The sequence below is a fragment of the Sinocyclocheilus grahami genome, unplaced genomic scaffold (genome assembly GCF_001515645.1).
Source record: "Sinocyclocheilus grahami isolate Dianchi unplaced genomic scaffold, SAMN03320097.WGS_v1.1 scaffold385.1, whole genome shotgun sequence".
NCBI lineage: Eukaryota > Metazoa > Chordata > Actinopteri > Cypriniformes > Cyprinidae > Sinocyclocheilus > Sinocyclocheilus grahami.
In genome coordinates, this window is record NW_015505564.1 from 174671 (window position 1) to 199289 (window position 24619).

The 24619-nt window shown below is 40.1% G+C and overlaps 1 protein-coding gene across 1 annotated transcript in view; it reads left to right on the plus strand.

Moving 5' to 3' along the window:
- Nucleotides 1-24619, plus strand: part of kmt2ca (lysine (K)-specific methyltransferase 2Ca) — a 168146-nt gene that overhangs the window by 133587 nt on the left and 9940 nt on the right. The window contains exons 27-51 of the mRNA XM_016231219.1: nucleotides 932-1030; nucleotides 1309-1356; nucleotides 3425-3562; nucleotides 4141-4173; nucleotides 4282-4416; nucleotides 4565-4715; nucleotides 4821-5047; nucleotides 5137-5210; nucleotides 5307-5501; nucleotides 6314-8158; nucleotides 8269-8600; nucleotides 8684-10380; nucleotides 10729-10840; nucleotides 11007-11073; nucleotides 11161-11224; nucleotides 11388-11620; nucleotides 13804-15471; nucleotides 15883-16086; nucleotides 17326-17490; nucleotides 17602-17686; nucleotides 17899-17943; nucleotides 21096-21243; nucleotides 21489-21667; nucleotides 23815-23951; nucleotides 24055-24274. Of these exons, the coding sequence (XP_016086705.1) occupies nucleotides 932-1030; nucleotides 1309-1356; nucleotides 3425-3562; nucleotides 4141-4173; nucleotides 4282-4416; nucleotides 4565-4715; nucleotides 4821-5047; nucleotides 5137-5210; nucleotides 5307-5501; nucleotides 6314-8158; nucleotides 8269-8600; nucleotides 8684-10380; nucleotides 10729-10840; nucleotides 11007-11073; nucleotides 11161-11224; nucleotides 11388-11620; nucleotides 13804-15471; nucleotides 15883-16086; nucleotides 17326-17490; nucleotides 17602-17686; nucleotides 17899-17943; nucleotides 21096-21243; nucleotides 21489-21667; nucleotides 23815-23951; nucleotides 24055-24274 (8301 nt within the window). The remainder of the gene's footprint in view (nucleotides 1-931; nucleotides 1031-1308; nucleotides 1357-3424; nucleotides 3563-4140; nucleotides 4174-4281; nucleotides 4417-4564; nucleotides 4716-4820; nucleotides 5048-5136; nucleotides 5211-5306; nucleotides 5502-6313; nucleotides 8159-8268; nucleotides 8601-8683; nucleotides 10381-10728; nucleotides 10841-11006; nucleotides 11074-11160; nucleotides 11225-11387; nucleotides 11621-13803; nucleotides 15472-15882; nucleotides 16087-17325; nucleotides 17491-17601; nucleotides 17687-17898; nucleotides 17944-21095; nucleotides 21244-21488; nucleotides 21668-23814; nucleotides 23952-24054; nucleotides 24275-24619) is intronic.

Genomic DNA, 24619 nt, shown 5'->3' on the forward strand with positions numbered 1-24619 from the left:
TGTGCTCATTTTGTGTCTTCTTCAGCCCTGATTTGCATACTCTTATAGGCTGAAGAGCTTGTTCAGACGCCTCATTCTTCACCATTTCTTCTTATCCTCAGTTCTGTCAACCCTCATTTACACTCAGCCCAGCAGACCTCTGCTCGTAGCCAACCTAACATGTTTTTAAAACCCAATTTGCTAGCACTTTTCTGAATTCCCTGTCGGAGCTCTCTGGGAGGATAGGAAGCTGGCAGTCACAGTGCAGTGTTTAGAAGGCCTGTGCGTATTCGTTTGGAGAGCAATCACAAAGCTATTTGAAGGCTTTCAGGGCCGCTTGTTTGTCCTTAGAGATTTTCATCCCCCATAGAGTGAAGCTTCTTTTTCTGCCCTGCAGATTCCTGTGTTTAACCCTTTCATGCAGGTTTAGTCTTGAAACAAGTGTTTGATTTGGGAATCGTATTATGCATACATCTTTATGCAATTAATGCTAATGAAATTATAAAGAATAGTTCAGTTAAATTAGGGGTGGGTGGTATGACTAAAATCTTATACCACTTTCAGGATATAACAAAATTTTGAAGGCGTGGAGCAGGAGGTGCAAATGTCATTGAAAAAATTTTTTTTGAAAGGACATGTCACCCTTAATGTTTAAGGTGGATACAGCAACGTGAGCAATTTTATGTTACACTAACAGTATGGCTCTGTTCCAAAACTGAGAATGTTTTGAGCTTCTCATGACAGTGTATAATATTGTTCATGATATTGTGTTTTTTAAAATCCAAACCGTGTCCAAGTGACAGAAGTTGCACCCCTATTATCAAGAAGATTGTCCGGTTGACACAGTGCAGTATATGTCTTACCGCCCTGCCCTTGGTAACATTTAATGAAGAGCACTTGGTGATTAGTATGGATACTCGTGCTCAGAAACGCTTGTCTTCTTGATCTCTAGCCAATGTGGAGGATCCCTTAGCCGAGCTGGTTCTACATTCAGATGATGATCTCCTGGGAATGCTGTCCGATGACCTAGTCAAGCCAGGCACTGAATCAGGTAGACTTAGTCCCAAGATCTGTCCATAGGATAGTATCCCCTCTCTCTTCACTTTGCAGATGCTCGAACAATCTCAGAAAGGACACCTGCAATTGTGTCTTCACAATTGCTGCATCTCTTTCTTTCACATTTTTCACACTTGCATTTCGTATTTTACCAGGTTTGCTGTGTTTCTCCTTATTTGTTGTCTTGGCATCCTCCTACTTTTTTCTTAATTAATTTTTTTCTGCATTTCTGTTTTATAATTATTTGGTTTTATCTGGTTTGGGTTCTTGTAGGTCTTGATTTATGCCATTTCCAGGTGGACAGTTCCCCCTCTCCATTCGGTAAGAGCCCTGTTGGCACAGCCTCTCTGGCTGTGTCCCCCCAAACAGGACCTCAGACTTTTTGTAGTGCCAGTTCTGCATGATCCCTTTTCTGACAAACACACACACAGTCATCTTTGGCTTTCTGCCTCTTTTTACTAACCACAAACAAACTGCATGTTTTCTTGCACATGAACCTGTTGTGACACTGAGGTGAAAACTAAACTGTCCTTAAATGGATGTTGGGATTGGCCGCAACTGTACCTTAGTTGGAAAATGTGATTGTTTGCAATCTGTGACATTTTACTGAAGTGTGCTTGATATGTGCTGTGTTCTTTTTCTTTTCTCAGGGGTCTAATTGAGTTGATGATAAAAAAATTGCCTAATTGTCAGCTTTTTAGTTGGCAAGGACACATTCCCTTCTCTTTGTGGAATGGCCTTGCAGTGGAAAAACTAGTGGTTTAGAGTTGAAGCAACTGCTTCAGTGTGAAAGCATGTTCCACGAGGTTACCAAAAATTAGTTTTACTCTTGGTTTCCCTTTAACGTATGGTGTATAAACATGCAGTCATAGGTTATGCTTTTAAAAAAGTCAGTCAGAATTTTAACATTGACAGCTAACTATTTGTTAAAAAATTTCTTTAAATAAAATACATAATAATAATAAAAATAATTGCAGTAATTCCCAACAGTACTTTAGAAACATTCCCACAATGAAAGGAGGCTTAAAGGGACTAGAAGTGAACAAAGCTAAAAATTAAAGTTTTAAAGTGTACCTAAGAATGTGAAAACAGACTAGGAGAGAGACATAAGAGTGAACGAAAAAAAAATATGAGAGCAGAATAAGATGAAAGAAATGCAACACGGCTTGATAAGGACTTGGCTACCCTTGTCAAAGGTTTAGTGGTCTCTTATTTAAAATACTGAATGTTACAATATTTTACAGATGGATAAACATAGAACATGACATAAAATGTGCAACCCAATTTGTCAAAGTGAAAGATAATTATCATTTGTAGCGTAACCTCGGTGTGCAATATATATATGTAAATATATAAGGGTTTGTTTTTAAGTGCATACCAAGGTGCTTGGTTTAGAGAAATGTTTCGATTGGAATACAACTTAAGCTGTATTGACAACATGCTATCATAATATAATTTTGATTTATCCTTCACCTTGTAAAAAAAAAACTAAAACAAAACAAATTCATGTTTTAAGGTAGTGCAATTACAATGTTAGTCAGTCAAAACAACAAAAATGTTAAAACCTCCACTGTTTATTTCAAAATTATAGCTTGCAAGGCTATACACTTTAAACATTATACATGTTAATATTTGTGTGATTAAAATTGCTCACTAACCTTATAAGTATGAAGTTATAGTTACATTTTTTGTAAGAAAAAAAAAGTCATGCTAGTGTTTAAACAAAAATACTAAATGCTTTTAAAAACCCTGTAACAGACTTGCATTGCACCCATAGACAACTGATGCCACATATTCTGTTGATAGAGCTTAACCTGTTTTAAACCTGGAACAAGAACTTTACGTGAAACCAGTGTAATTGTCACTGGAAAGCTCACCTCTGCATTTAGACCAAAGCACAATGGCTGACTCTTTGATTTTGATGACAACATTTACTATTATTAATCATTGCAATTGCTTGCTTTTTCATTGATTAAGCTCTCATCTATTCTAATGGGAAACGATATGCAATGATGAAAGAACATCCATTTTTTAAGAGACTTTTTCACACTCAGTTGAGCAGGCAACACTAATTAGGTTCCTGTTTTTCTTGGAAAATTGAGTTAGTGGAGGGGATGAAAGAGCGAGCAAGGGAGAGAGAGAGAGAAAAAAATGTTTTCCTCATTTTTCCATGACATGAAAAAACAGTCCTTTCTCTCTCAGTGTTTTACTTCCTTATCTTAGCAAACACTCAGACACAGGAGAAAATAAATTGCTTATCAACACTGATTTAGGCATTTACAGAATGACAGCTCTGTTTTTCTCTAGATTTTTGCAAGTTGAGTTTTGTATTCAGTAGAGATAAGAAACTAAGTTTGAGAGTAGCTGTTTATCTTTCCCTTTCTTTCAGCTGGTTTGGACATTGGCATCCTGCCGGACGATCGGTCAGCTCCTCCTCAACCTGGCCCTGCTCGAGGGTCTCAACCACTACAGGAAGAACCACTGGATGTAATATTGAGTCCTGAGCTGGATAAGATGGTTTCCGATGGTAAGAGTCGTGGATTACATTCACTTTGCTATTGGAACTTTTATTATTTTGTTTAAAAATAATAATTATCCTATTTTTGTACTACTTAACACACATCACAGATTAAATGCATTCACTATATGGACAAAAGTATTTGCACACACCTCTTGATTTATTGAATTTAGGTGGTTCAATCAGACCTATTGCCACAGGTGTATAAAATCAAGCCCCTAGCCATGCAGTCTGCATTCACAAACATTTGTGAAAAAAAAGGTTGTTCTGAAGAGCTCAGTGAATTCAAGAATGGTACTGTCATACAATGCCACCTTTGCAGCAAGTTTAAATTTCATCCCAATTAAATGATTAATATTTCTTGTTTATTGTTCCATAGCAAACAAGTGATTTACCTTAGCAGTTTTTCTAACTTGTTAATAATGATTATTGTTTGCAGACTTAAATGTAATAACTAAAAAATAGTTTGGCATTTCGTACGTGAAAAATTGGTGTTTGGTGACACCTTAGTTACTATGCTGTGATATATTTGAATGTCTGAATGTTGAATTTTGTTTAATGGCCTAGTTATATTTTCTTTTTTACAGGGGCCATTCTGAATAAGTTCTACAAAATTCCAGGTTTGTTGTTTTCTAAAATGTTTTGACGACATTCGTCAACAGAGCAGATGTTTCTGTTGTAAAAAGTCTTTAGATATGAAAATCCTTCATTCTGTTGATTCCATTTAGAGCTGGAGAGTAAAGATGTGGAAGACTTATTCACCGCAGTGCTCAGTCCAAACGCCAGCCAGCCTCCTCAACTTCCTCATCCACCCAACACTGCCCCCAATGCCTCGGCTACAGCAATGTCTCTTCAGAACCCAGGTATCAAGTTGTCTGCATTATCTCTTCATATTAACAGTCAAGCCAACTACCAAGATGTGATGTTGTTGTGTGCTTTTAACTTGAGTATCACATGTAAAATGTACTGCTCATTTTAAAAGTGCATGTTTCTCCATGGTCTCATTTACAGGAGATGTTGGTGGAATGTTCCTACGCATGCCTATGATGAATGGCATGATGGGGCCAAACACCCACTTTCCTCCAAACCCCGTGATTACTGGAGCTGGAGTGTCTGGGACATTCTCTTCCATTCACCGCATGCCTTTTCCAGAAAATGTGAGGTGAGTGAATTCATATTCTGAGTAACATAGATTGGTACTGGCATTTCTGTTTGTAAAATCTAAATAGTTTCAGTGACACTTAATGGCTTGATATGTTCACTACAGGGAGAAGAAATTCAGCCAGATAGGGGGTGATGTGATTGATCCCTGGGCTTCTCCTGTTCCCGTGCCTGAATCTGTCCCTCCTCCAGAGGTGGAGACTGACACCATGTCCAATGCTCAGAGGAGCACGTTAAAGTGGGAGAAAGAAGAAACTCTTGATGAAATGGCCACTGTGGCTCCTGTTCTTTACACCAATATGAACTTCCCTAACCTTCGAGATGAATTTCCAGGTGAATGTATTATCCTAAAACACTACAAATAGAATTGTCAACTTAAAATGGAGTCAAGTTAGAGACCAACCATCTGACTTTTTTCACAGATTGGGCAACTAGAGTGAAGCAAATTGCAAAGTTATGGAGGAAAGCTAGTTCTCAGGAAAGGGCGCCTTATGTGGTAAGAGACTCTGTTAAGCCTCATAAATGCTAAAATTGGATGTGTTTATATACATATATGAAGATGTTTACTTCTTTCTTGGCTCTGACCCACTAGCAAAAGGCTAGAGACAACAGAGCAGCCCTTCGTATAAACAAAGTTCAGTTGTCTAATGACACAATGCAAGGACAGCAACAGCAGCAGCCAGCTGATCTTTTTGATCCCAATGTTCCCATGGACACAGATCTGCTCTTCAAAGACCCGCTCAAGCACAAGGAGTCTGAGCATGAACAAGAGTGGAAGTTCAGACAGGTGATTGACAGCCCAAGGGATATTTCACTGCAAATGCTGGACTGTGAGACTGTTATGCAAAATGTAGTGGCTCAACCTCTGATCACAGCATTCACCTTGATGTTTAAAAAACTAGTTCATCAGCACTATATTATCGTTAATCAGAATTAGATTTTTTTTTATAGCTGTTTGAATTCAGTTGAATCTAAGCCTTTGTTAGAGGATGTGAATTCAAATGGATGTGATCAGCAATTGCTCTAGTTTTGTTAATTTGTCAGAATGAAATGCAGTATGCAAAATCAATCAAATGCAAATATGCCATATGACAAAGCTTTGCATCAAAACAAGTAGAAGTCAGTTCTGCTTTAAAGCATTAAATAGTAAATAAAATAAAAAATTAGCATTTTATTATGCACATGCATTTTAATGGTCATTATAGCATTATTTTCAGTTTTCCAAAGTCTTCTAAATCATTTTACATTCAGCCTTGTCATTGTAAACTTGCAATCTAAGGTTTGCCTAATAAACAGCAGGAAAATGTCCTGAAAATCAAAACCTTAAAATTAACAAATACACATAGCCTTTTTAGATATAACATTCAAGCAGCCATAGTTGCGGGATGTTTTGAAAGGATAATTTCTTAGGATCCCAGGTTGAGGTACAGTTCTGGCATATGTTTTGCCAAGACCCAGTACCAACAAATATGGTGTGTAAGTGTTTGGAAAATAAATAAACTAAAATAATTTTGCCACAAAAAAAAATCAATACTGCAATTTTCGTTTAAGTGCTATGGCTTAATTAACTGGTATCTTGTTTTTTTTTGTTCATGGCAGCAAATGAGACAAAAGAGCAAACAACAGGCAAAAATTGAAGCCACGCAAAAGTTAGAACAGGTTAAAAATGAGCAGCAGCAACTTCAGAAACAGCAGCAACAACAATTCAGTGGAGACGCCTCTAAAAGTGGTAATCAGAGTCCAATGGCAACACAGCCCAGCAGTGGAGGTAATGCTTCTCCTTTGCAAACATTAAACCCCAAGGATAGCTTTACAAGGACTCAGATGCCTGGAACGGCAACATCAGTTGCATCAACAGATGATGTATTTCTACGTCCTCAACCACCACCCCCTTCATCCACAGCAATGACCCCTACCCAGGACACGCCGTACCCACAGGGTCCCTCATCTCAGCCTCAGTCTCCTCAAATGTTTTCGTCTGAATCATCTGGATCCCGTCCTTCTTCTCCATGGGATCCGTATGGCAAAATGGTGGGAACCCCCAGGCCACCACCATCTGGTTCAAGCACACCTCGTAGAGGTTCTGTGTCACCAGCCCATGAATCCTTTGGGTCTCCAACATCCGCTAGCACTGACCCATATGCAAAGCCTCCAGACACACCTCGACCATCAGACCTTTTTGTGAAACCTATGTGTCCACCTAGACCAGGACCATTATCTGAGCAACAAGGACGACATTTTATCAGTAATGTCACACCTGGAGACAGTTTTTCCAGACCAGGCCAAAGATCAGAAGCTTACCAGCGCATGGCCCACAGCCGCATGGTTCTTTCTGACCCCTACTCTAGGCCACTTTTAACACCTATTCCGGGGAGTAATGAATCAGGATCTGTGCCAGTGTTCAAAACACCCGTGCCTCCTTCCCAGTTACAACAAGACTCATTCAGTGCAGGGCAGCAAGGCATGAGAAGGGGGTCATCTGACACTTTATCCCAAGTTCAACATTCTGACCCTTATTCACATCAGCCTCTTACACCTCATCCATCAATGGGAGATGGTTTCAGTAATGAGGGCAGAATGATGCGTCCAGGACAAGGCAGTCATTTTGCCCAACCCTTGCCCATGAGCAGACACCCTCAACGAGATCCATATTCACAGGCACCACCTAGACCAGACTACATTCAGCAAATGCCGGATCCATATGCTCAGCCTCCTGGTACTCCTAGACCATATGATCCATATGCCCAGATGCCTGGTACCCCAAGACCACACTCTGATCCATATACATTGCCACCATCCACACCTAGAACTGCCACAATTGATCAGTTTTCTCAGTCACAAACTAACAGTCGCAGGCAATCTCCATCTCATGCTATCGATCCATATGCTCAGATGCCAGGAACTCCAAGGCCTTCTTCTGAAGAGAGATACCCTAAATCACCAAGTAGTCAGAGAACCTCAGATCTATTCTCACAGTCTTCTGGAACTCCTAGGCCAATCAAAAAGGAAGCTTATCATCAACCACTAGGAACACCAAGGCCAGTTCTTACTGACCCATATTCTCAACCCCCTGGAACCCCACATCCAGGAATTGACCCAGAAGCCTTCCCTAGATCAATTCCAAGAGTAAACTTCATGTCCCATCAAACAGATCCACTTAACCATCAAGCACACAGTAGAATGCAAGACCCATTTGCTTGTCCCTGTGTTCTTGATTCTCAAACCCACAAACATCCTGGGATTTCAGATGAAATTCTCTCTCTACAACAGTCAAACCCTAACCAGACACCTATTCATGATTCATTTGAACAAGCTCCTCTAACCCTATGCTCACGAACAGGGGATAGACTGTCACATGATGTTCCAGTAAACACTGGCAACCCATCAGATACACAGAACACAATGCAACCACCACTTGGAGAGACTGAAGAGAAAATTAAACAGGTTTGAAAACAAACGTGTTTTGCCATTAGAGAACATTACCTTTTTCCTTTAATCTCGGTTCTATTTTTAATGACATGCTATTTATTGTATATTGTTATTGCTCTTTTTAGCGCCAAAGACTACGGCAGTTAATCCTCAAACAGCAGCAGCAGAAAAGCGCAATCAGACAGGAAAGGGTACTCCAGGAGGCAACTCCTGTTGCTGCACCTGGGACTCCAAGGCATTGGTCACAGGATGATTCTGGACCTCAGAAATATATTTTTGGTAGACCCCCACCTCCGTATCCAGGTACTGTGAGATCTTCACCAATTCATCCAGGTCAAAGATTTCCTGGAACTTTCCTTGCTGATCAGTGTGGGCACATGCCTGATGAGCCCCAGTGCTCCCGACTACCATTCCCCAGAGATCTAAACAACACTGGCATGAGTCAGCAAGGACAAAAGTAAGTGTTTTTCCTTCATCAATTGTACTGTCAAACTAGTAATTAATTTAGTTTAAGTTCTCTTAAAACCTAATTCCTTCCAGATTTGGATATCCTCCTGGAACTCCAAGCCAAGAACATTTCCTCAGGCCCCCTCACCAGATACAAGGTGGACCAATGGTTGACAGTACTCCACCACATATGAGACGACCTGCTGATGCTGTTAGGTCAATAGGCAGTAATCATCAAATGGGCCTACCCCAGCATTTTCCCCCACGTGGCCTTCAATTGCAACAGCATAATATAATGGGTCAATCATTTATTGAACTTTGTCACAGGGCTCCAGAGAAGAGGGTCAGATTACCTTTTGGTCCACCTAATGCTTTGGACCATCCTAATCATTCTCAGAGACCACCTCATGGCTTCATGGGAGGCCAAAATATGGCCTTTACAGGAAACCAAGGTCCCAGAATTATGGATCCGATGTTGGGCCAGTCACAACAAGGGCCAGTCAATCACTTACAGACCTCAGCTACTATGGATAATTTGCATCACCATACAAATACAACTCCACAACAGACACCTCTGGCAGCACCACTTAGCCATTCGGTTAGAAGTGATTCAGCCGAATCTGCTCTACTTCTTGTCACAACCTCTGGTCCAACAGAGGAAATCCCATTTCCATGTAGCGATGGTGTGGAGAAGCTAGAAACAGATGACTCTGCTGTGAAGGACCTTGATGATGTGGAGGTCAAAGACTTGGTTGATGAAGACCTAGACAACCTGAACCTTGATGCAGATGATGGCAAAGATTTAGACTTGGAAACAAATGATCTACATCTTGATGATCTTCTGGAATCTGGAAAGTTTGATCTTATTGCTTATGCAGATCCTGAGCTTAACCTTGAGGACAAAAAAGATATGTTTAATGAAGAGCTGGAGCTGAGTGATCATATAGAAGATGACCATGGGGATACCTCAGACCTTCAGAAAGCCTTGGCAGAAAAAAGAAATGCCAGATGTGGAGGTATGTCCTCAGCTCAACCTAAACCAGAGGGCATACAGGGTCATAGTGATGTCAAACTAGAAAAGAGTATGCCAAAAGAGGTCCAGGATCATTCTCAGTCTGAAACGATAAAAACTGAGGGCCAAGGACTTGGAACCTCAGGTGAAGAGCATCGGCGTATGAGTAGTAGAAGTGGTCAAGATGATGGTCTTTTTGTGCATACTGGATCTGTTCCAGTGCTGTCAAGTTTGTTGATCAAGGAAAAGCTAGAGGACACTAGGAGTGAATCCATAATTTCCCCTATCCCAGGTGACCCAAATGCCCAGACTAATCTTGGCTCAAACATGAGTATGGTGATGCTGCAAGGACAACCCCAAGAACAAAGGATAAACCCTGGAGTACCAATGGGGCACAGGATAGATAAATCTCTAACCCAAGGGGCACTTTTAGGTAACACAAATTTGATACAGTCTGGTAACCAGCAGGTAGCACTTCAAGGCTTTGGACCTTCACAAGGACAACAAGTGGATCTAAACCTGCATGTGGTTGGTGGCCAGCAGCCTGTTCCCCATCCTGTAAATCACCAAACTCAACAAGGCATGTTCAGTCCTGGGGCTACAGGGCAACAAGGGTCTCAAGCACAACAGAGTCAACAGAACAGGTCTCTTCTGTTAGATGAGCAGCCCCTTCTTCTTCAAGATTTGCTGGATCAAGAGAGGCAGGAGCAACAACAGCAAAGGCAGATGCAGGCTATGATTAGACAACGGTCAAGTGACCCTTTTTTCCATAACATTGGTAAGCCTAAGCTCAACTTTGACTAATTGATAAATGATTTTGTTGTACCTCTACATTGTCAATAAAGTAGTTAAACCCTGACTTGATTCTATACTGTGAGCAGCTCCAAATTTACAATTTTGTTTGTACTGTTACTGAATATAGTTTTTGTACAATATTTTAATATTCAATTTTTTGCTTATTTTAAATATTTAGAATTTAGGTTTACATGTATGTGTTTTTAAGCTTCAGAACCTCAAATACTTTAAATGTGAATAGAAAAAAAATACTGAAATTAAATTTTAATATAACTGTGATGTACTAATCGCAATCATGCAATTTCTGTGGTGATTTTTTATTACTTTGTAGACTTTGATGCAATTACTGATCCAATCATGAAGGCAAAGATGGTGGCTCTGAAGGGAATCAACAAAGTGATGGTACAGAACAGTATGGGTATGACACCCATTGTTATGAACAGGTAAACACTTTACTATGTAAACTGGCTCCTCTGAGCAGTTACCACAGTAATGCAAAAAGTTATTTATTTACCTGACTGGCCTAATTCTTTACTTACATGGCCACATGCGATTTTCAGTGGTTCATTTCTTTGTGTTGAGTACTCTCCATGCTTTCTTTTGTGGTAGAATGCAACAGATTCCAGGATCGCATGGCCCAGATACAGCTGGTTTTTCGCAACATTTTTTTGGACCGGTATGTCCACAGGTTTATTTTGTCTTATTACCTTATCTCATCAGCATTAAACCTGTTGTAATGGCATATACAACAATTTCCTTTTAGGATGGAAAATTGCCACCACAGATTGCGAGACCCAATCCCCCTAACTTTGGACCAGGGTTTGTCAGTAAGTTTATTATTATTATTGTCATTATTATTATTATTATTATTATTCAGCATTTACCGATGAGTTGTTTATCAGTAAGTGTTATTTTGTCATTGTGATCATTGTAAAAGTGAATCAATTGAGGCTGGACATCCCATAAATCTCACATCTTTTTATTTTCCAGATGATTCTCAGAGAAAACAATATGAGGAGTGGCTTCAGGAAACTCAACAGCTTCTTCAAATGCAACAGAAGTTTTTAGAGGACCAGATTGGGACCCACAGAAAATCTAAAAAGGCCCTCTCTGCAAAACAGCGCACTGCGAAAAAAGCTGGACGGGAGTTCCCAGAGGAAGATGCAGAACAGCTGAAACATGTGACTGAACAGCAAAGTGTGGTTCAAAAGCAATTAGAACAGGTAATATAGTTATTTAAAGAAGAATAACTATTAAAATCATCCACCCAAATAGTTTAAACCATGTTTAAAAATGTAGTTAAACTTTAATTTTAAAGTGACTTTAATTTCTCTACTTGCCATTTTTTTAATCAACTTGTCAATCAAGTTGGGAGTGGTTCACTTCGGGGCAACCAGTCAAATTTTGATTTTATTTTAAGAGCTACCCCCTTGCACACATGCCACTCAAAGTAGATAAACTGTCAATAAGACAAACTGTCACTGCACAGTAAAAAGAATATGCCTTTATTAAAGCAGGAACTTTTTATTTAGAGGGCTGCATTGGGATTGGATCCCGCAGGGATTACATTACTTGCCCACCGCCCCCACTGTTGTTTTGAATTATTTTTTTTATATAGAAATAGAAATCATTTACTTCAGCTGGAAAACATGTTACACTAAACTAAAAGCATCTGCTCTGTTCCACACAGCCAGGGTTGCCAGGTCTGCATGACAAAACTAGCTCATGCCAGTCAAAAATAGCCCAAAGTAGTGCAATGACCATATCCCAAATATCAAAACTTAAAATGTCATTTCTGTACCTAAAATGCATATTTTACCATCACTGTTATGTACATTGATCATAAACACAGCTCAAAGGCTTCTTACTAGTGGCCCTTCTTCACAAAACTTAACATCTAGCACAGTTTTATTTTACATAGAATGCAAAATGTTTAAATGAAAGCATTTCAGTCAAATGTAATTTATGAAATATTTCAAACCTTTAACCCACGGGTGGAAAAAAATCAACCCATGGCAAAAGTTTAAAAGTAGCCCAATTTTGTGAAAAAAAACAAAACAAGGACTTGACAACCCTGCATCCAAAACGTGCTGTCAGATTTGACTGATCACGGGTCGAGAGTAAGGAGAGATGACTGACAAGACCATGCTGGAAGATTTGCTGCTCAACAGATCCTGTGTTCATTGACAAATATCTTATCATGTCAGATCTGCTCCCTTTACACAGAGTATGTGTGGTTGTGAAATCGAAAGTGAATAGCGAGCGCTCATTTAAAAGCAATTTAAATACCCCACATATTGATAGCAGCGGCTCCCTGATGATTTTTGTCAATGGCGTGGAAAGTAAGTACATCTAGGGCCTCAGTTCCTGATTTATGCTCTGACATTAACACTAACAACCTGGTATTTGGTCAGCATTTTTCAGAATAATATAAACTGCATTATATATGTTGTTCACATTAGGGATGTAACGATTCACTCAACTCACGATTCGATTCGATTCACGATTATGATTTCACAATTCGATTTGATTCACTTTTTTTTAACAAAATGAGATTTAAAACAAATTATAAATTAAATGTGTCCTTTTATTATTGCTTGGACAAAATGCTGCACGTTTCTTTGTGGAATTTTTATAATATATTACTATAGCACTTGCATACTATTTCTCTTTTGTTGGTTTTGATTGCTTCTATTGTCCTCATTTGTAAGTCGCTTTGGATAAAAGTGTCTGCTAAATAACAAAATTTAAATATAATGTAAATGTAAATAACAAAACTAAATTGACATTTTAAAACAAGCCCCAAATCAAATAATTAACACAAATAAACGAAATGTCTTCATATAAGCAAAATATGGCTTTTTCTGTGCTCTTTCCATTTAAATTTAGAGGCAACCACTGCAATTTTAATCATGATCCAAACAAAGATGCTGCATACATGCAACATGAGTGGTTTTTAATCTAAATTAGATTGTATAATTTCAAAATTTAAAGCTTAAACGGAATGGTTTGACTTCAGTTTTGTGAAACTATACATAAAAAATATCTGCATGAAACCGAAACAGCAGACGAGCTGAATGAGACGCAGATTCACTCTCTGCCAGCATGTGGCACTTAAAGTGTTTCCTTGGTTTCCGCTGTAAACAAAGCAGCGCTGCACTTATGAACTTTAATATGCATTATACAGAGGCAAGATGAAAAGAAAAAATACCATCTAAACTTTTCTAAAGACGGTAAGTTCCCCTCAGAGATACATTCATATAAACTCCTACCCCTAATTGAATCGCGATTTGTTTAGCATCTCGACCGATTTGAATCGTCACATATTTGAATACATTTTCAACTGGCTTGCGGTTAATCGTTACATCCCTAGTTCATACATATTTCTCTCTCCATTTCTGTTTAGATACGGAAGCAACAGAAAGAACATGCTGAACTCATTGAGGAATATCGTGTCAAGCAGCAACAACAGCAAGAGCGCCTCCAGCCTGGTGTGATGGGTCCAATGAAGGTTATTCCAGGAATGCCAGGACAGGCCCCTGGAATGATGCCTGTTGGACCCCCCATAGGGCAGCCTATGATGGGTTCTGTGTTGCCAGTGCAACAACCCCACTTTGGTAAGCCTACTCGCATGCCCAGTGTGCCAGGTTGGCATCCAAGTGCTGCTGGACCAATGGGTGGACCCAGGATGCCACCTCACCTACCCCCTCAAATGCCACTGCCTAACCTCACTCAGCCTCTTCAGGCACAGCCACCTCCCTCTATGGTTCCAGGTGGTAAACCTGATCAGCCTGGCCCTGTAGGTGGAAGTAATGGTGGAGGATCCAGCAGTAGTGCCCCTCATGTAAAGTTTGATGATAATAATCCATTTAGTGAAGGCTTCCAGGAGCGGGAGCGCCGAGAGCGCCTTCAAGAGCAGCAGGAAAAACAGCGGGTGCAGCTCATGCAGGAAGTGGAAAGACAAAGGGCTTTGCAGAGGCTAGAACTGGAGCAGCAGGGCTTGGGGCTTGGCCCTGACAACAGTGGGGGTGGTCTTGCCCAGATGCCCTTCTATAATTCTGACCTATCACAGGAATTCATGCAGACACCCAGGCCTCAACAGCAACAACAGCAAATGGGCCCAGTGTTCCCTCAAAAAGGAAATATGCCATTAGACTTTGTAGGTCCAGGTCCAGCCTTTTTGCAAGGTGGCGAGCACAGACCTATGCCTGTGAATGGCTCCTTTGGCCCAGATATGGGTCCTAATTTTCAAGCTAAGAACCCCATGATGCATGGTTTCTCCCCAGGTCAGCCACGTGCACCTGGGTTTGGAGGGCATGGAATGCCACCCCACAGTGGAGGTGAAGGTTCCTCATTTGGTATGGATTCCACAACCCCTTTACCTCCCAATTTCCCTGGGTCAGGGCAGTCCCTCATCCAACTCTACTCCAACATCATCCCTGAGGAGAAGGGCAAAAAGAAAAGAAGTCGAAAGAAGAAGCTGGATGATGATGCAGATTCGGGCAAAACTCCTTCCACACCACATTCTGAAATAACTGCCCCACTTACGCCATGTGTATCAGACACCTCTTCAACCCCTACACGTAGTGTTGCCATCATGGGAGACCAGGACACTTCAGAGTTTTCCAACCCCGTAAGTTATATGACTGCCCAGCCACCATCCTCGGAGCTGGAGAACCCAATCCATGGAGGTACTCCACTTGGGCGACAGTGCAGTGTGGGCTCTGAGGCAGAGCGAGGCCTCCTCCATGATATCAAGCTGGAAAAGCTAGAAGCCAGTGTGTGCCAGAAGGCTGAGGGAGAGGCAGTGACTTGCGCAGGAGGAACTGGAATAGTAAAGATGGAAGAGGGCAATGAGATAATCTCCCCCAGCCCACCATCCCAGAATCCAGCTCAGAGCACCAAAGTGGACACTGGAAATGAGTTACTCAAACACCTTCTAAAGAACAAGAGCACGCCTCCCACTTCCTCAACACCTCTCATACATCAGATGTCAAATGACAGTATACGATCAGAGGATGAGGGGCTAACAGACAGCAAAGGCTCTTTAAGACTGGACAGCACAGATTCTTCGGTAAGAGCTTTATGGTTACCTCGCTACACAGCTGGTTAAAAATGTGAAACTAAAAATCATAATCATGAACATGTAAACACTTTTGTAAATGTAGATAGATGAGGTGACATTATTGAATTTTTGTTTTGTGATGTTTAAATATGTTAAAGAGCTTTACACATCCATTTATAATTCAGTAATTAATTTGCCCTTTTTCCAAAATGTTTAGTGAAATGAAATTACAGATTGAATAATCTGGCCATCTTTTCACATTTAATACTTTATTGGTTGGTTGGTAATGTGGGATGTCAATAAAGTAGCTTTTTGCAAAGTACAGAATTGTGAAATTGTGAAGTGAGGTTTGATTGTTTATTAGCTAGCCTTGGACTCTCTGGTCTTCTTGGAGCTGAAAGAGTTGTTTATTGTCTATAGAGTGGCTTAAATAGCCATTTGACAGGCAATCCAGATTTGGAGCCTTCTGTGCCAGAGCAATGCAAAAAAAAACAACGCAACAAGCGGACACCAAAGAATGGGGCTGAGAAACCGCTGTCACGCTGGAAGAAGAGGAAGAAGGATGATAAAGAGAGACAAGCAGTGTACACCAACACAGACGCACTGATGACTCAGCTCAAGCAGGTAAATACCTACTACTATACCCAGAATCTATCTCAAGATCTACTTAAGTTAATGCTGGACTTGAGTTGATTAACAGTAGAGTATGCAATTATTAGTCAAGTCAAGTGACCTTTATTTATATAGCGCTTTTAACAATGCAGATTGTGTCAAAGCAATTTAACAGCATTAAATAGGAAAATAGTGTCAATAATGCAAAATGACATTAGTAAACACTAAATTTTCAGTTAAAGGCAGTTCATCATTGAATTCAGTGATGTCATCATCCAGCTCAGTTCAGTTTAAATTGTATCTGTGAAATCAAGTCGACGATATCGCTGGAAATTAAGTGTCCCCAACTAAGCAAGCCAGAGGTGACAGCGGCAAGGAACCAAAACTCCATCGGTGACAGAATGGAGAAAAAACCTTGGGAGAAACCAGGCTTAGTCGGGGGGCCAGTTCTCCTCTGGCCAGACGAAAATCATCAGTTCAATTCCAGGCTGCAGCAAAGTCACATTGTGCAGAGGACTCAACTGGTTCCTGTGGTCTTGTCCCGATGGCCATCTAGGAGACGAGGTCTTCACTGGGGATCTGTCTCTGGGTCTCATCTAGTTGTCCTGATCTCCGCTGACATTCAGGGCTGTCGAGATCATCTCTAGGTGCTAATCCACCATCTGGGCTGGATACGTACTGGATCCAGGTGACTGCAGTGACCATCTGATCTGGATACAGACTGGACCTGGTGGCTACGGTGACCTCGGAATAAGAAAGAAACAAACTAATATTAGCGTAGATGCCATTCTTCTAACGATGTAGCAAGTACATCGGGTGTTATAAGAAGTGTTCCCAGTTTTGGTTGTCCTAATTAATGCAGCCTAAAAATCCTTTAACGGATTTGAATATTAGAAATGTGTTAGCTATGTCTAAGCCAGGTTAAAGAGATGGGTCTTTAATCTAGATTTAAACTGACAGAGTGTGTCTGCCTCCCGAACAATGTTAGGTAGATTATTCCAGAATTTGGGCGCTAAATAGGAAAAGGATCTGCCGCCCGCAGACGATTTTGATTTTTTAGGTATTATCAAATTGCCAGAGTTTTTAGAACGCAGCAGATGCGGAGGACTATAATGCAATAAGAGCTCGTTCAAATACTGAGGTGCTAAACCAACAAAAAAAATAGTGAGATGCTGGCATTAGATGTGGACATCATCATTTGCATGTTGTTGTTTCGCTCAAATCATGTGTCCTCCATTCTCATCCTTACAGCAACTGTCTATGCTGCCCCTGATGGAGCCTTTGATTGGGGTAAACTTTGCACATTTTCACCCATATGGCAGTGGGCAGTTGAATGGAGAGAACAGGCTCTCAGGAACTTTTGGAAGTGCATCACTGAATGGCGTATCTGATTACTACACGCAACTCATCTATAAGGTTTGGCCTTTACAGTCTTCACTTCCTTTTCTATACTTTGTAGACATGGTGAATTTGCAGATTTGTTTTTTATTTAAGTTTTTTTTTTTTTTTGCCTGTTTGGTCTTGTAGCAGAACAATCTTAGCAATCCTCCAACACCTCCCGCCTCACTGCCCCCCACACCACCACCTGTAACCAAGCAGAAGTTGTTGAATGGTTTTGCCACTGCAGAAGAACTGACCAGGAAGGCAGAAGATTTGGGTAAGCATGAGGGTGTTGGTGTATTCTTAATGGCAATGTCATTCATGTATTTTCATTAGGGATGCACCAATACCACTTTTTCCAGTACTCGCCCGATACCGATACTTTTATTTTTGGTACTTGCCGAAACCGAGTACCGATACCAGCCAAGCAGAAGTTGTTGAATGGTTTTGCCACTGCAGAAGAACTGACCAGGAAGGCAGAAGATTTGGGTAAGCATGAGGGTGTTGGTGTATTCTTAATGGCAATGTCATTCATACCACTTTTTCCAGTACTCGCCCGATACCGATACTTTTATTTTTGGTACTTGCCGAAACCGAGTACCGATACCAATATGTTATTGCATTTGTAAATTGTTTAAATATTGGGTACAGAAACCAAAAGAGTATGTATAATGTTAGTTGACTTCATTTATCAAATAGATAGTCAAACCAACCTTTACTCAGACACCTTCAACATTTCCCACATTATCACAGTTTATTCGCTATTGTTTAGAAAATGGTAATAAAATATAACAAGAACTAAGCGTTAAACTGAGTCAGAACAAATTCAGCTTGATAATGTTAAAATATAAATAAAGGTGACTTAGATAACTTTGATAGAAAGGTATGTAGCCTAATGGATTACAATCAACCAAAAATTAGACAGCTGTTAGTATGACACACAACTATCAATACTTAGTTGGGCAACCCTTAGCCTTAATGACAGCCTGTGGTCTCCTGGGCATTCTGTCACCCAGCTTCATGCAAACCTGAACTTCGACTCGACTCAGTCTGAATCCTTTTTGGTCCCAAATTTGTTTCAGTTTTACTGGTAGTCCACTGTATGAAGAAATTTTGGGTATAATTTGTCAGTTTACTTTATTTTGCTATCCTCACCTACATAAATGAATTATAGTGTCCTGCACCCGCTAGTAAAAAAATAAAAAAAATTATATCTGGTCTCTGAATTTTTGGATTGACTGTATATCCTTCGGTTATTTTCACACTTAATTATGCCCATAAAAATGTATTTTACAAGTTTTTGTTACTTTCACTGTTAATTCTTTGCTCTATGGTACATCATCTTTAATTTAATAGCATTAGAGCTGCTCCATTGCAGCGGCTTAGTACTGTAATCACGCGCTTTGCTGTAATAATGTAGGGAACCACTCGTTATAAATCTCCTAACTGTGATATTTTCAGAAATAGAAGTCGCGTTTTTTTATCTGAACCGTGCTGTGATTTATTTTCCAAAGCCACTATATAATGTAAGAAACACTCAAGCAAGCAAAACACTTATCATGGTATCGGCGTTTAGTATCGGGGCATTTTAACGAGTACAAGTACGAGTTCAGGAGCTCAGTATACCAGTATCGGTATCGGTGCATCCCTAATTTTCATTCATGTGTTTATTAAGCACCGATAAACACAACAGCAGTTGACCATAGTGCTGTACAAATAGAGTAAAAAGCCAGAAAGAAGAAAAAAATAAATAAAAATAATAATAATAAAAACATCAATAAAATCCAGAACAAAAATTTAAAGGGGTCATATGATGCGATTTCAATTTTTCCTTTCTCTTTGGAGTGTTACAAGCTCTTGGTGCATAAAGAAGATCTGTAAAGTTGCAAAGACTAAAGTCTCAAATCCAAAGAGATATTCTTTATAAAAGTTCAGAGTTAACCACGCCTACCTAAAATGGCTCGTTCTAACACGTCCCAACATACCTACATCACGATCTGGGAAGATTTGCATAACGCCTCCCAAATGTTCACGCAAAGAAAGAAGGCGCAACTTTTATTCTCGCTGTAGTATTGTTGACGCTGCAGCCATGTCCTGAAGACGCTGTGTGGTTCGTTGTGAAAGCGAAACTACTTTGTTTGGTCTTCCAAAAGAGGACGATATCCGCTTCGTCATGCCTAGAGCTGATCTGTGCTGGTCGCTGAGGGAATACATCAACTTTCACCGTGGACAAAGCGGAGTCCAGCCCGCCTCAGCTCACTCTATCCCGGCCGCAGCGCACGCTAAGCCGGGGCTTCCCCTCATGCTGGGCCGCTGTGTTTTTCGTTGCCACTGATGATTCAAACGCGAGTTTTGGGCAGTAGAGTAGCACTTGTTGTTTGTCATTTCTCCGATCACAAATGCAGACAGAGTTTTATGTTTACGCAGCGCAATGCAATGCAACGCGTAAAAAGACAGTATAAGTCATTATAATCAGTAATTATGTCCCCACTGGATGCAACAAATGCCTCGTTTGTAATGGATTTTAATGTTTTTGTCTCATCGCTCCGGCCGGACACGGCAGTATGTGTACATCAACAGTATGGTGAGGGGCGTAACATTTCCATCTGACACTTTAGGTATTCGGCCAATCACAACGCGCTGGATAGCTGGCCAATCAGAGCACAGCGCGCTTTTCAGACCGATGAGCTTTGTAAAAATCGACGCATTTCAAAAAGGCGGGGCATAGAGGAGAAACAATAATGTACCTTATGTGGAAAATAATGTTTTTTGAACTTTAAACCGCATAAACATATTTCATTACACCAAATACACAAAATAATGTTCTTTTTAGCAGCATCATATGACCCCTTTAACATACAAAGTTAAAAAGCCAAGGTAAGAAAATAGGATTTCAACTTAGTTTTAAACTCATAGACAGACTTTGAAGCTTTCACAGATGAAGGAAGGTTATTCCATAGCCTCGGTCCAACTATTGCAAATGCACGATCACCTCTTGTCTTTAACCGTGATCTAGGCTGAGCCAAGGAGAGGTTTATTGTCGATCTCAGACATCTTGTTGGCTTATTTTCTTTTAATAAGTCAGATAGGTAAAAGGGTGCCAGGTCATTTAAGGATTTAAAAACAAATACCAATATCTTAAAATCAATTTTATAACACACTGGTAACCAATTTAGTGTCTTTAAAATCGGAGTAATATGCTCTCGTTTGCGAGTCCCCATTTGAAATGTCAGTTTCAATCTCATTGTTTTATAACAGATTTAGACAGAATAGACAATAAACTGGCTTTCAAAATGACCAGGTAACCATAGGGAGGCCAATTTTTTTAAGGTTAAGCACATCCTTTCACTGAAAAAAAAAAAATAATAATAAATGTAGACCCATGCACGCACACATTAGGGAACAACACTGAAAAACTCAAATAGTTTAACGAGCATACCAAACCTTCATACAAAATCTTGAGTTAGACTTTACCTGTAAAATTCCTATTATAGTTCATCATAGACAAGAAAATATGTTTCAAATCACAGATGTAATATGGCATTATAGTGTAGGTATTTTTCTTAAATATTATAATTATACATTAGCTATTTTAAAAATGCCTTTTTGGTGATCAGTAATTATTTGTGATTATGTCTCAGTTTCTAAAAGCTTGGGTCAGAAGCAGCACACTACTCCATTCAAAGCTGAAGATGACCTGCTGGGACACACCATCACTCATGGCCCAAAGACTGTTGATGTTCCTGCTTCACTTCCCACTCCACCCCATAACAACCAGGAGGAACTTCGGTAGGTTTTCAGGACTTTTTACACATTGTTTTGTCTCATGTAGCCAAACGTTTGGCCATTAACAAAGCCATATAGATTTGTTTCTGTCCTAGAGCCCCCACTTACTTTTTAAATAAGCATTTGTCCATCTAGTTGCAATATGCATGAGATCACTTTCTGACCCTGAGACTACCCATTGTTGACCATAAAGTCTTGGTTTAGGTTAGTATGTATATAATGGTTCTATCCCTGTGTGTGTTTAATAGGGGTCAGGAGCATTGTGTCGACAGGGACACTCCAGACAGTTATGTCCCATCATCCTCTCCTGAGAGTGTGGTTGGCATGGAGATCAGCCGTTATCCAGATCTCTCTAGAGTTAAAGAGGAACCGCCATCCCCTGCTGTCTCTCCAGTCATACCCATACTTTGCAGTGCCAGTGGTAAAGGTAATCTGAAGAGACTAATAAGAAAGACTAGTATAAACCTAGTAAGTTACCTGCTGAGATAGCATATTAAGACATTGTGTGTGTGCACTTGATGCGAAAGCTGTTTTAGAGTAATGACAGGTTAGACAAAAATAAAAGATAATGAGGTGACAGTGACACTAATATAATGTGCTGGCATCTGTCTTCTGTATCCGCACATAGAAGGTAGACATAATAGAGTGTAACAGTGCCCGCACCCTTTTCAGTGACACTGGTTTGGAAGTATTTTTCCGATAGGGATATTTAAACGTCTTTGTTAAAGCGTTGTAAGCCATGAACCAAGCCGACCAGCTAAGGAGAATCACACAAAAAATCAGACAAAGATATAAGACTGTGTACTTGCTACAGTTCCATTTGAAGCTGTGTGAATGACAATACTTAAATTAAAAATGATGGATAAATATAAGTTGTTGGTCGTATCTACAGAAACAATATTAAAGTTAATTGCAAAACATGCATATATAATTTTAAGTAGTTTGAGAGCGTAGGAAGACTGACTTGATTATGTCATTTATGGTGCTTCATGGGAATGGGCGGAGCTAAATATCTCTCTTGGTGCCCTTTGCTCATGGTGATTGGTGGAATGTCCTGTACAGCATCATGGGTAATGTAGATTTTCTCCATAAATTCTGCTATTAAAACAAAAATAAGTTGAAGTAATGCAAACAGATGGGTTCAACAATAAATATGTACAATCAATTAACAACCTTGAAGCTCACAACAGGTATGTCTTTAAAAGTTTTATCAGCAAAATATATTTCCCTGTGGAGAAAATGAATAAGAGTTTTTACTTCCAGAACCTGATTGTTGCACTCTATGGTGCTTCATCCTAAAAGCCGGGACACACCAAGCCGACTTCAAAGAGCTAGCGGCAATGAAAGCAGACGGTGTTGTCACCTCGCGTTGACAGAGTCGGACCAAAAAGCTGCACGTGAACACACCGCACAGACAACAGCTGACTGCAAACTAAACACGTGCGTTCTGTGCCTGCGTGAGAGGAATTAGATGTCTATATCAGTAGCTATCGATAGTAAATATTCGTCATTCAAACGGAGAAACCAAAACAAAGATATGCGAGATAAACGCAGATATACAAAACATAAACAAAGCAGCGCTTGCTTACCATTTTGAATATCAGTAACATTGATAACTTTCATCATTTTAAGCGGCTCATGTTATGAAAACATTCGCATATTGGAATGCTTGCATGTCACATCAAAAGACAGCCTTCTGTCTGTGCCGCCTTCATTTACTTGCCCATTTTCATCACTTTTGCTTTAAAGGGTTTGTTCCACCATTTTGGAGAGTACCCCTGAACGTAATCAGCATAATCAGCGTTGTTTAAGTGTAGTAGATAGCTCGCGCATGCTGAACGTAAACAATGCTGATTACGTTTATTACGTTCTGAGGTGCTCTCCAAAATAGCGGAAGATGGTAAATCGGGGAGAAGAATTGTTGAATAAGTTGTTATTATTGTTTTCTTTGCGCACAAAAAGTATTCTCGTAGCTTCATAAAATTACGGTTGAACCCCTGATGTCACATGGACTATTTTACTGATGTCCTTGCTATGTTTCTGTGTGTTGATCATGGTAATATCCTTGCTGTCTATGGAGGGTCAAAGAGCTCTCAGATTTCATAAAAAATATCTTAATTTGTGTTCTGAAGATGAACAAAGGTACGGATTTGGAATGACATGAGTAATTAATGACAGAATTAAAATTTCTCCTGCACGGACTAGTTCGCTCAACTGAACATCCAATCAGAGTTCTCTCTCTCACCGATGGTCCCGACGGCCCTGACACGATTCAAGATGTTGAATCGGGCAAACTACTACTGACGTGAGCCCGACAAGAGCCAACGAGTGGAACACACGAAAAACGAACTAGCCCGATAGACACTCACCAACGGCCCAATGTTAGCCGATGGCCGACCGTCGGCTTGGTGTGTCCCGGGCTTAAGACACCTGGATCACAACCATGCTAATCTTTTGTACAACAGCATAATTGCTTGTGTAATATTGTGTAAATATTCAGTGCAGTAAAATATTGTTTTTAAAAGTTAAGTATAATTTAATATTGGTATGTGCAACATGTTGTTTTGCCTGTAGGTTCTGAAGCCAGGCAGTGGGAAGTCAAGACAGAGCCTCCAAGCAGTTTCTTTGCATCGCAATTTGAACGGCTCTCTACATGCTCACAAACTGACCTGGTATCAGTATCTGTTACCCTGAACCCAGTGGCAGCACAAGTTAGTGTCTGCAATTAAATTGTCCTTTCTATAGCAGTAATGACTTGTTCAAAGCAAAAATTATTTCATCTCACCTCTGACCATATGTCTGCTTATGCCCCAGAACATTCAAGGAGTTGTGTCAGCACTGGCGAACATGCTTTGTGTGTCCATCCACGGGAACTTTGAGGTGATTTGCTCTCCAGGCCCAGAGCACCGCAGCTCAATAGACATGTTGAGTGGACTTAAGGTACCCCCTCAAACTGCCCTGTTCCAACAACAAGCTGGTATGAGGTTCCACAGACCACCAGGTGCCCCACTATCACACCAGACCTTCAGGGAGGGTGAGTATATGTAAAACAAGAGAGGCACACATTTCACCCACATCAACAGATAGACTTTTAGATGCAAACAGATTTTGACTGTCAGTATCTCAGGGCTGCATTTTGCATAAACATTTTAAAGTACTTAATATTTTAGTACTTAATGTCACAAATGGACACAACTTTTGAAGTGTTATCTGTTTTTAAAAGATATATATTTTTTGTGTATTTTTTAATTAGAGCACAAAGCCAACAAAAATATTTGGTTGATTGGTTGATACATGTTCATGTTTTAAAGACAGAAGTGAACTATAAAAGCAAATCATTGTGATTAATTTGCTAAGTGAGTGGTATATACTGTTTTAT